The sequence below is a fragment of the Scylla paramamosain genome, chromosome 32, assembly GCF_035594125.1.
Source record: "Scylla paramamosain isolate STU-SP2022 chromosome 32, ASM3559412v1, whole genome shotgun sequence".
NCBI lineage: Eukaryota > Metazoa > Arthropoda > Malacostraca > Decapoda > Portunidae > Scylla > Scylla paramamosain.
Window position 1 is genome coordinate 12,719,881 of NC_087182.1, and position 12,153 is coordinate 12,732,033.

At 41.9% G+C, this 12,153-nt stretch overlaps 1 protein-coding gene across 1 annotated transcript in view; it reads right to left on the reverse strand.

Annotated features, from left to right (window-relative positions):
• Positions 1-3,034, reverse strand: part of LOC135088881 (uncharacterized protein DDB_G0271670-like) — a 15,873-nt gene extending 12,839 nt beyond the window's left edge. Inside the window, exon 1 of the mRNA XM_063983942.1 lies at positions 3,025-3,034. Within this exon, the coding sequence (XP_063840012.1) occupies positions 3,025-3,034 (10 nt within the window). The remainder of the gene's footprint in view (positions 1-3,024) is intronic.
• Positions 3,035-12,153: the final 9,119 nt, after the last annotated feature.

Sequence of the window (12,153 nt, forward strand, 5' to 3'; positions counted from 1 at the left end):
GCCCTCCTGACACACGCCACCGCCACGCTAAGTGAATAGATGTTGAATGGAAAGACACTCACTGCCGGTAAAAACAAACTATATTGGCAATGAAATGAAAAGAAATTCGAAGCATAATTTTTTTTTCTTTTGTGGGGGGTGTTCTGTTTCGTTCTAATATAGTAAAGACAGGAAATTGACTTAAAATGAATCAGTCGATGACGTTTGAAGAAAAGAAATTCACTGCCTCTTATACTGAAATAAAACAGTGAGGGTAGAAGAATAAACAACACTTCAGTTTATTCCTCTCCTCACTATATTTAGGAAACGAAGCAAATGGACGTAAAATGTTGAAGCATAAAAAAGAAAAAAAGAAAAACTCACATCCACCAACAGAAAAATAAATTGACAGTGAAAAATGCGTAACTCTTTTATTTATTCTTATTAAAGCTTTACTCTGAGGTTCAGCATTTACAGGAGGAAGAAAAGGGAGGTGAAATTAATGAATGCGAAATGCAAAAGAAATTTCGCAGCCACCAATACCGAAATAAATGAAGAGCGAAAAGGAGAAAAATGCACAACGCTTTCATTTTTGCCTATTCCCGCTTCACGCAGCATCTGGAAAAAGAAACGGCAAAAAAAAAAATCGCCATTATCATTTATCATTACGGGGCAACAGTTGCGTCCATTTACATACATAACAAGCTGTGTATGTAAACCAGTAGTAACAGTTTGCATAATTAAGATGTTGAGTGTAGTAGCCTCCCTCCTTCCCCCTCCTCCTTCTCTCCCTCCCTCTCTCCTTCCCTCACTCCATTTCTACTTTCATTCGTGACTGAAAGAAGACTGCAAGAGTTTCTTAAGTCAGCAGAGAAACTATCTTAAGCTCTATTGTGTGTCTGTGGCGGTCGATCTGTGAAGGAGGGAGCGAGGGAGGGAACGGAGAAGGGAAGGAGAGAGAGAACAAGGATGGAGAGACGAAAGGGATGGAATGGAGGGGCACATCATGGGGGAATGTAAGGAGGAAGGGAACTATGGAGAGTGGAGGAAAGAGACGGAGGGAGAGATAGAATGGATATGGAAAATGAAGGAGGGAAGAGAGAGGGCAGAGAGAGATGGAATGGATGGAATGGAGGGACTTAACGTGGGAGGGAAGAATGGGACAACGAAGAAGGGAAGGGGGGACAAAGATGAAATAGATAGAATGAGAGGAATGTATTAGATGCATTGTAGAAGGAAAGAAAGGAACGAAGGAGAAAAGGCGAGAGAAATAGGGAAAGGGAGAGGTGGAGTGGATGGACTGGAGAGAGTTGTAGGTAAAGGAAAAGAAAAATAGAAAGAAAAAGAAGAGAAAAACGTGATGCTGTGAAAGTCGGAATATTTTTATACTAAGAATGAAAGGAAGGGAGAAGGATGGGGAGAGAGAGAGAGAGAGAGAGAGAGAGAGAGAGAGAGAGAGAGAGAGAGAGAGAGAGAGAGAGAGAGAGAGAGGAGAATTTAAATAAAGAGCAAGAAATGTGAGGCATGAGGGGAGGGAAGGAGAAAGAGGGAGGAAGAAAGAAAAAAGAGAGCAGATTCAATAGTACGAGTGCTTAATAATTCTCTCTCTCTCTCTCTCTCTCTCTCTCTCTCTCTCTCTCTCTCTCTCTCTCTCTCTCTCTCTCTCTCTCTCTCTCTCTCTGTGTATGTGTGTGTGTGTGTGTGTGTGTGTGTGTACGTCAACACTGTACCATTCATTACTACACATTACTACACATAACATTAATGGACTGACATCTACATCTCCTTCTCCCCTTCCCCCTCCCCCTCCTCCTCCTCCTCCTCCTCCTCCTCCTCCTCCTCCTCCTCCTCCTCCTCCTCCTCCTCCTCCTCCTCCTCCTCCTCCATTCCTTCCTCCCCTGTCCCCTTTCCTTTCCCAATTTTCTTCTCTCCGGTATTTCATCATTCTTCTCATTTTTCTCTGCTATCTGTCCTCTCCTCCTTCTACTCTTTTATCTCGTATCTTCTTCTTTCTCATCTTCCTCCTCATTCTCATCTTCATTCTCATCCTCCTCCTTCTCTTCTTCTTTCCCTTCCAGTTCCTCCTTTTCACTTCTTAATTTTCTCCTCCTCCTCCTCCTCCTCCTCCTCGTCAGCAGTAATTGTTGGCCATTAAGTTTATTAAAATATTGGTACTTTTATACATATCTCTGCACATCTTTTTTTTTTTTTTCTTGTAATGAGTGGAGCACATTTCATATTTTCTCGTTTTCTCTTTTTTTATCACGTTTCCTTTCTCCTCTCTCCTCTTTCATATACTATTCCGTTATTTTTTTGCTTTCTTCACAGCTTCATTACTTGCTTTATTCTCACTTTCTTTTATTCCATGTTCGTACTCCTCCCTCTCCCCTTCCTCACTTTCCTTTCTCATTTCCTTCTTTCTTTGTCTACATTTTTTTTTTTTACTTTCGTTTTTCTTGTCTCATATTTTTACTCCAAAGAAAACGTTCCTCTTTATTCAAAACTTACAGGTTCTCTCTCTCTCTCTCTCTCTCTCTCTCTCTCTCTCTCTCTCTCTCTCTCTCTCTCTCTCTCTCTCTCTCTCTCTCTCTCTCTCTCTCAGACTCAAAATATATTGTTCAGAGATTTACATTCAGAATTTATGTTTACGCTGAAGTTAATGTATTCAAGTAGATGCAGTACATAAATCTTAGTTTTGAAATATACTGATCTCTCTCTCTCTCTCTCTCTCTCTCTCTCTCTCTCTCTCTCTCTCTCTCTCTCTCTCTCTCTCTCTCTCTCTCTCTCTCTCTCTCTCTCTCTCTCTCCGTATGTGTATCTGTAATTACTACCAATATTTTTTCTACTTGTCAACTCTTTTTACAATTTGTCAACTCTCTCTCTCTCTCTCTCTCTCTCTCTCTCTCTCTCTCTCTCTCTCTCTCTCTCTCTCTCTCTCTCTCTCTCTCTCTCTCTCTCTCTCTCTCTCTCTCTCTCTCTCTCTCTCTCTCTCTCTCTCTCTCTCTCTCTCTCTCTCTCTCTCTCTAGAGGAGCCTTTCCACCCACCTGTCCCCATTTCTCTTCCCTATCTCCTTCCTTTCTTTTATGTGCCTTGTCCTCTTCTCTTATCTCTAATCCTTTTCCCACGATCTTTTATTTTTTGCCTCTCCTTCCTTTCTTGTTTTCTCACTATGTCTTCTTTTGTTCTATTCCCATTATGTTCGTTTTCTCTTGTCCTCCATTTTCTTTTTTATATTATTCGTCTTTTTTTTTCTTCTTTTGCCTTTTGCTGTCGCTGTTCCTTCCTCCTTCGTCATTGGTGTTCTTTTGTCTTCTCTATTTCAACTTTTATTTGATTTTTGTCATCTTTTTTCATTTTTGAAGTTCTTTTATTCACTGTTTTCATGTTACATTTTCCTTCGCTTCTTCCTCCTCCTTTTTTTTTCTTTATTACTTCACGAATCTTTCGTTTCACACTTTATTTTCTCACATCTTTTGCTCTCTTTTGTATTTTCTCCACCGTTTTCCTCTCCGTCCACTCCCTTTCTCTATTATCTATACAATTATCCTTCCTTTCACCCCCTTTTATTATCTTCAGTCTCTCAATTCTTTAACATTTCCCAATTCTCAAATCCTTCTTCTCCTCCCCTTTGCTCTTTTGTTCTTATTTTGCTCTCTTCCCTTTCCTCTCCTCTACTATTTTTGTCAATTACTATCCTTCCTTTCATTTCCGATTATTCCCTACCGTGTTTCCACTTTTCTGCGATTCTTTCCCTCTTCTTTAATCTTCCCTTAGCTCTCTCATTTCCCTGCCTTCTCTCTGTCCCTTACCTGATAGGTTACATAAAGCGGCCCTCATTAGAGGAGATAATACAGGTGTGTGTATGTGTGTGTGTGTGTGTGTGTGTGTGTGTGTGTGTGTGTGTGTGTGTGTGTGTGTGTGTGTGTGGTATAATGTATGAAGAGGAAGATAGGAAGACTGGAACACAAGAAGATATGGAAGGGAGGGAAGGAAAAGCGGGTAGGTTATGAGGCACAGAAAGATAGAAGATGAGAGGGAGAAATACGTAGGAACCAGGATGAATATGTAGTAAGGAGGGCATAGAAGGAAGGAAGAAGGAAAAGAGGGAGAGAAACGAAGGAAGCAGGAGGAAGATGTAATAGGGAAGACATAGAAGGAAGGAAGAAGGGAGAGAGGGAGAGAAATAAGAGAAGCAAGAGGAAGATATAATAAGAGGAGCATAGAAGACAGGAAGGAGGAAGAAAGGGTGAGAAATTACAGAAGTAGAGGAAGATGTAGTGATGAGAGATAGAAGGAGAGAAGAGGACCTGAAATACGAAGGAAGCAGAAGGAAAATGAAGGAAGGATGGAAAGAAGAAAGGCGATAGAAAGGTAAGAAGGAAGGAAGGAAGGAGAGGAAGGTTCGAGAAATGGAAGGAACGAAGGAAGGGAAAGATACAAAGGAGCCACGACGATGAATTAAGGAGGAAGGGATGAAGGAAGGAAGGGAAGAGGGATACATGATAAAGATATGGTATAGTGTGGGGAGAGATTATCTTGGAAGAAGGAGGCATGTGGAAATATGATAAAAACGGAGGAGAGAAAGGTGAATAATTTTGGAAGAAGAGAACTGCGAAGGAAAGACGTAAGGAAAATGAAGGAGGAAGACAAGTAAAGTAGGAAGGTTGTAGGAAAGAAGGAAGGTGTGAGGAAGACTTGATAATAATGGAGGAAGGAAAAATGACGATAGGAAATAATTAACAAGAAGTCGTGAGAGGAGTGACAAAACAGGATGAAGAAAAGGAAGGCACGAAGGCTGATGAGAAAGATGCATGAGAGAGAAATGATAATAAAGAAAGAAAGGAAGAAATAGAGGAAAATAATATAAAAGAAAAAAGGAAGAAAAGCAGGAAATTTTACGAACGAAGGAGACACTGAATAACAAAGACTCGTGTAGTGAAAATGTCAACGGAAGGAAAGAGACAAGAGAACTAGAATGAAAGGGCGTAAGGAAAGTGATGAAAGAGGAAAGGAAGGAAGGCAGGAAGATTTAAGGAAGAAGGAGGCATTAAATAATAAAGATTCGTGTACTGAAAGTGTCAACGGAAGGAAGGAAGGATATGAAGGCAGCGAAAGAGAGAATGAGGAGGAAGGAGTGCTTGAGAGGGCGTGAAGGATGGCATTTTAGAATGATGAAGGGACTGCAGGGACAAGATGGATGGTACAGAACTGCCTCTTTTCGCCTCTACTTTAAATTACGGAGATGGAGAGACAGACAGAGACAGACAGATGGACACACACACAAGGGGTCGCGGTATTACTCTTCTTGTGTCCTTCAAGATCCATCATTTCTTGTCTCTCTTCTCGTGATATATTCCGACACACGTCCGTCTCTTTCTTGACACAATTATGCAAACTATATTGGATTTCCTTCCCTCTAAAGACAAGCACGTGCTGTTCATAGTTATGTACGTGCGTGCTTCGGTGCACGTGTTTCGATGCACCCAAGAACGTACAAGAAGCTGCAGGAAGTCAATAAGCTTACACATGGCAGTTCTTTTATAAACCTGCATACCTAGATCAACCATCATCTCTATTCATAAGTCTCTGTAATCATCATTTAAAACTCTCTATTGACTCAGCATTAACAACGGGATTAATCAGTCTATTCCATTCATCAACCATTGTATTTGAGAAGCAATTTCTTCCTAACTTTTCGGACGTGAAGTTTAACAAAGAGAGAGAGAGAGAGAGAGAGAGAGAGAGAGAGAGAGAGAGAGAGAGAGAGAGAGAGAGAGAGAGAGAGAGAGAGTGTGTGGGGCAGGTCTTAAAATTAACTTTTAATAACTTTATATACTGACTGCAAACTTTTAATAACTTTATATACTGACTGCAGAGATGAATAAACGTATAAATCTGAGAAAAAAATAATGAAACACACAGGTGGAAGTACAGGGTGTCAATTACAACGCGTGGTATAAATGATAACACAGCAATTAGCAGATATAGACTCCCACCATAAATCATGAAGTACAGCAGGATCAGAGATGAATAGCGTGTGAGTGAAGGCAAACAAATGATCATTACACGATACAATGCATACAAATTCATGCAAATAGGCCTAATTAATTTAACATGATAGTGGAGGGCGATTCTGACGTACGACCAATGCAGGGGTGATGATAAAATAGTAAGCTGGACATATTGACAGGCAGACAGTTTGGTAGGCAGGCAGATGGAGAACAAGAGGCATGCAGGCAGGGAAAATGATGGACAGACAGTCATGCTAACAGAGAGACATACAGGTGGAGGCAGGAAGAGACATACAGGTAAGTAGACAGAGACAGAAAGAGACATGCAGTTTAGTAGACAGAAAGGCAGATAGGTTAAGAGGTAGGCAGACAGAAATAAATAAAGATAAATAGACTAACAAATAGGCAAACAGAAAGACAAATAGATTAAGAGGAAGGCAGACAGAAAGACAGATATATCAACAGACAGACAGAAAGCCAAATAGATTAACAGGTAGGCAGATAAACAGGCAGGCAGATAGATTAGCAGGCAGACAGACCGGCAGATAGATTAGCATGCATACAAAAAAAAAAATGAGATACATGAAAACAGACAGGTAAGGAGATATGTACAGACAAGACAGAAAACTGATACTACTCTCTCTCTCTCTCTCTCTCTCTCTCTCTCTCTCTCTCTCTCTCTCTCTCTCTCTCTCTCTCTCTCTCTCTCTCTCTCTCTCTCTCTCTCTCTCTCTCTCCTTCCCTCCCTCCTCAATAATTCCATTCTCTGAACAGACTCATTCCATATTCACTGCTTCCCTCACTCCACCTCTCATTCTTTACCTTCCCCATACCTCCCCTCAGCCCTTGTCTCGCCTCTCGCACGAACATCTCTCCCCTCAGTCGTGCCTCTCCCCTCTCAACTCACACCATGACCCTTAAGACTCACCAAGAAATTCCTCAAGAGGGGAGAAAAAACATACTGTAACGGGACACACAATACTCGAAGGTCACTTGAAGGGGAACTCAACCCTCCCTGGAGCTCATAAGAGTAAGGGAAAGGAGGGTAGAAATGAGGGGAAATGAGGTGGTCCGTGACGATCTTCCTCGCCTTTAAGGACTACGAGCGAAAGGAGACGTGGGGGAAGTGGAAATATGTACAGAAGTGGGAAAAAGGGTAAAGGACGAGGAGGAAGAGGAGGAGGAAGCAGGAAAGTGAAATTAGAGATAAAATATGAACGGAGACACGCGGAAAAATTATATATCTCGCGTTCCTTGATGTAAGATTTTTTTTTTTTTTTTTTTTTTGTGAAGTTGAAGGAAGGAGGGGAGACGTGATAAATATGTGCCGTAGGAAGCGAAATAAGACGTGATAAATATTGCGGAAAGGAAGTCATAGGAATTTCAAATTTAAGGGAAAATTCATGCAGAGGGAAAGAAGGGAAGGATTGAAATACACGACGTGGCTAAAAGGAGGAAAATTAAAGCGACAGCATAAAAAAAAAAAAAAATGGAAAAGTGAAAAGAATCACTCTTAGTAAGAAAAAAATAATAAAGAAAAAAGTCTGAAAGAGGAAAGAAAGATGGAAGTAAGAGGAAAATGTGTAAAGACAAGAACGACGTAGAATAAAAAGAACGGAGGATAATTAAAAGTTAAAGAGAGAATTAGACATAAGACCAGGCGTTGAGAGGAAATATAAAAAAATGAATTAAGACAAATGGCAGGAGAAAGGAAAGGGAATAAGACTAAAAGACATGAGAACACGGATGGAGTGGAAGAGAGAGAGAGAGCAAGAGAAAAAAAAAAAACTGGACAGATGCTAGAGAACATATAAGTACACGATAGAAAATAAAAAACATAAGAAAAAGAAGGGAAAGAAAAAAGTTAAATGATGATGACATGAAAAGTTAAAAAGAAAAAATGGCAACAGAATGAGAGTAGGAATAAAGGTCACAAGAACAGATGATTATAAAAAGTAAGAAAAGGATGTTTGGAAAGAAAGACAGGGCGAGAGGAGAGGGCAAATATATATACGTAAATGGTAAACGGAAACGAGATGAAAAGCCGAAAAAAAAATGATAAAAGTGAGAGAAGGAAGGAGAGGCATAAGAGGAAACGATAAGAGAAAGTGGGAAAAAAGGCGAAAGGAGGCGAAAAACGAACACAGCGGGGAGGGAAATGAATCTACCAAACACACGGACTCTGGGTATTTAGGGAAATTGTTCTCCAGAGTTCCAGAATCTACATGAGCAATATTTTAAACTTTTCTCACTTTTTTTTAATTGCAATTCCGAGAAGCTTTTGTTTTTATTTGTTTTATGAAGTACACTAATTAAATGTTAATAATCTTGGCTGATTTAGTGGTATTAATCTCGTATTTGCCATGCATATAAATGAACGAAGGTATCACGGAAATAATCACATGTGTGCTTTTCCAGTGGGAGATGAAACTGCAATTACGTCACTCATACATAGACGTATAAATACTTTTGGCAACATTACAAAGATATATCGCCAATTTTCTCGCTTTTTTAAAGGGAAAAATCAATATATATGTGTCACAGTAATCTTTCCCGAATCCTTTCCAATCACTTCTACAGAACGGAGGATTGAAATCGAATCTCTTTGCCTCGCACGCCGCCTGCCCCGCCTGAGAGAGAGCGAGAGAGAGAGAGAGAGAGAGAGAGAGAGAGAGAGAGAGAGAGAGAGAGAGAAGAGAGAGAGAGAGAGAGAGAGAGACTAGCGAATAGCATAGTTGTAAAAAGCATCATGACGCCAAAAGTAATTACATGGAGATCTTCTTCCCTTAAGTAAATGTAGCAATTTGGTCTTTCGGTTAATAGCACGAAGGGCTGATGTTATTGGCTGAAAATACTCGTACACTCACGATTGTATATGTAAATTGGAGCTATACGTGTGTGTGTGTGTGTGAGTGTGTGTGTGTGTGAGCAGAATATATTTAGTTTGTCGTGTATTTGTAACAGAGTTTGGTCGCATGAGAAATATTTCGGTGAAAGTTCATTTATTTTTATTTTTCTGTCCTTTTTGCTGTTGGTGTTTTTTTTTTTTTTTCCTCCCATATTCTTGTTCATTTATAGTTATGCATCTGACGTGTCTTTGTTTATTAATGTTTGTTTCTTTCCAGGTATGTCTCCGGTTCCTGTGAAGTTATTTTACCTCTAACTTCCGGCACCTCCAGGTTAGATCTCTCTCTCTCTCTCTCTCTCTCTCTCTCTCTCTCTCTCTCTCTCTCTCTCTCTCTCTCTCTCTCTCTCTCTCTCTCTCTCTCTCTCTCTCCTCTCTCCTCTCTCTCTCTCTCTCTCTCTCTCTCTCTCTCTCTCTCTCTCTCTCTCTCAGTGTATCATTGTTATCGAATTTAGTAGACCAGAGTTACGAGTATAAATTACACGTTATTATTACCATATGTACTGTGTGTGTGTGTGTGTGTGTGTGTGTGTGTGTGTGTGTGTGTGTGTGTGTGTGTGTGTGTGTGTGTGTGTGTGTGTGTGTGTGTGTGTGTTGCGGCGTCATTTGCATGGTTTTAGACTCGTGGACTGCACCACACGCATGACTGACAAAAAGTAAAGGTTCGCATAAACGATATAGTTTTAACTGCAGAGGAATAAATTGACATGATAACACTTTTTTTTTTTGTCAGTTGACGATTTTGTATCAATTGTGTTCTGTAGTATACTTAACAACAACAACAACAATAACAACAACAACAACAACGATGATGATGATAATGACAACAATAATAATAACAGCAACAACTAGATTTATAGCAAAATTATTCGTGCAACAACAGCAACAGCATCAACAACAACATCATCAACAACAAGTATTTGGCCAAAACACACCACCACTAACGAACCTCATCACCATTAGCAGCATCAATAAGCCAGTTCGTTGTCACACTGTACTGCATCACACCACCTCCACCACCACCACCATCACCATCACCATTACCACCCGCACAGCCACCACCACGCTCACTACCTTAATGGCGGTCATTAGCCACAACAGCCACTACTCTGAAAACAGCCACATCAAGCTGCCCCATCACTCCCATCCCACTCATCAGGTATAGTTTCCCATTTCCTCCCATCTACAGCATCTTCCTCTCCCACTCTGGCAACCCACCAACTCCCTTCTTGTCGTGCTTCTCCTCATTTCCTTCCCTCCTTTCCTCCTCCTTTCCCTTCCCTGCCGTTTCCTCTTCACCCCACATGAAAACAATGAAAAATTCAGCTCCTAATGTCTGGAATTCTCTCGGGCGCCATATTTCCTCCTCCCCCAGTTGGTGGTCTTTCCCTCCCTCCTGCCTCCCTCTACAGCAGGAGTGCCCCTTTCCCCTCCCTGAACCCCACCCCCTGGAACACCCCCTGGAACATGGCCAATCACCTCCCCGTCTGGAAACGTTCCCACAATTCTGGTCGTCTTGTGCAGCAGCGGGATTCTTCTTGTGTATGAAGAGCTCGGCCAAGTGTGTGTTGACGCCAGGTCGAGGCTCTGCTGACGTTGTCTCCTCCCCGCCAAGAGAGGGGGCAGGGAAGTAGAGCACAGGAGAAATAATACTGCACGGATTCCTGGGCCAACTGTGGATCGTGTGTGGCGGAGCGGCGGGTCATAGGGTGCTTGTGCTTATGGTGGTGCGTTTAGTGGTGGGTGCGGAGGTTGTGGTCAGATGGTCGAGTTTCCAGCAAGGTTGAGTTGCAATACAAACGAATTTTTCCCTACTGGACCTCTCCCTCTCCCTCCTCTCTCCTCTCCCTTTCTCCTTCTCTCGGGTCCAGTTCACCGCAGGGTAATGTTTCACTTTAAATTACGGCGGAATTTCCTTCCTGTTTTAGTTTTCTCTTTGCAAAACCGGCAGGTAATCTCATACGGCGGCTTTTTAGAAGTATGGCTCCCCGCCTGACTATTTCATTAAGCAATAGGATTTCAATGCAATAGCGAGACTGCGACGGGAGGCTTTCAATACAGCCCTCCTACAATGCGGCAGAGTTTCAATAGAGATAAGTCTTAGTATCATTGAGTTTCATCGAGTCTAGAAGGAGCAGAGTTGTCAATAGGGTTGAATTATCCAATAAACTGAGCCTGAATGGTCGCTTGTTTCATACTTGGTGGGGCGTGAGGCTGCGAGTTAGGTCGGGAGGAGGCATTTGAAGGAGTTGGGTGTGGTGGTGGTGGTGATGGTGGTGGTAGTGGTGGTGGTGGTGGTGGTGGGGGTGGTGGTGGCGGTGCCGTGGGGAAGGGATGTGTGTGGAGCCTCTCATAACCCTCTTACGTAACCTTCATCTCTTTCAAGGTCACGTATAAGTCCTGCTCCACGTCGGGTTTGGGGATCTCGTTTCCAGGGTGTCGCCGCGTCTGTACTTAGTCTTCACTTCTTATCTTTTTATCTGCCTTCTTCCACACTATTCGCCCTTTTCGCTTTCACCCCTTTATCATTTGGGGTCTATCCTTTCTCTGTTTCGTTCTTTTCTTATCCTTCGCTCTCCTTCTTCTGTTCCTCTCTCCTTTATCTCTATCCATATCCATTATCCATAACTTTTCCTACTTTCCTTCCATTCTCCTTCCTTTCATCTATTTCCCTTCGCTCTTTTCCTTTCTTCTTCCCTATTTTCTTTCGTTCTGTTCCATGTCTTCTTCCCGTCTCCCTCTCTTTCCCTTTCCTCTTTTCTTTTCCTCTCCTTTTTTCTTTCCCTCTTTTCTTTCGTCCTTTTTCTTGTCTCCTTCCGGCCTCCCTTTCTTTCCTTTTCTTATTTTCCTTCTTCTCTCCTTTAATCCTTCTTGCTTCTCGTCTGCTTTCACTTTACTTCCACTCTTATTACTCCCTCTTTGTCCCTGGTCCTTCTCGTCTCCTTCCGCTCTCCTCCCTCTCATCTTTCTCCCCTCCTTCCTTCTCAGGCACTCCAGAACACCTCCTCACCCTCCCGGCCTGCTCAAGTGGCTCCTCCCGCCGCCCAGCCACCGGCACCAGGCGGGAGGAATAATCTAATCTTCTTTTTTCTTGGTCTGTCTATTGCCGCTCCTCACTATTTCTTTTATTGGTCGTGTCTGTCTTTTTCTTCCTGTCACTTCGTGTTCTTTTGCTGCTCTTGTGCATTTTTTCTTTCTCATTTTCTCTTTTTGTGATCTCCAAATTGTGAAACTGTGACTCTTTCTCTTTTTCTTGT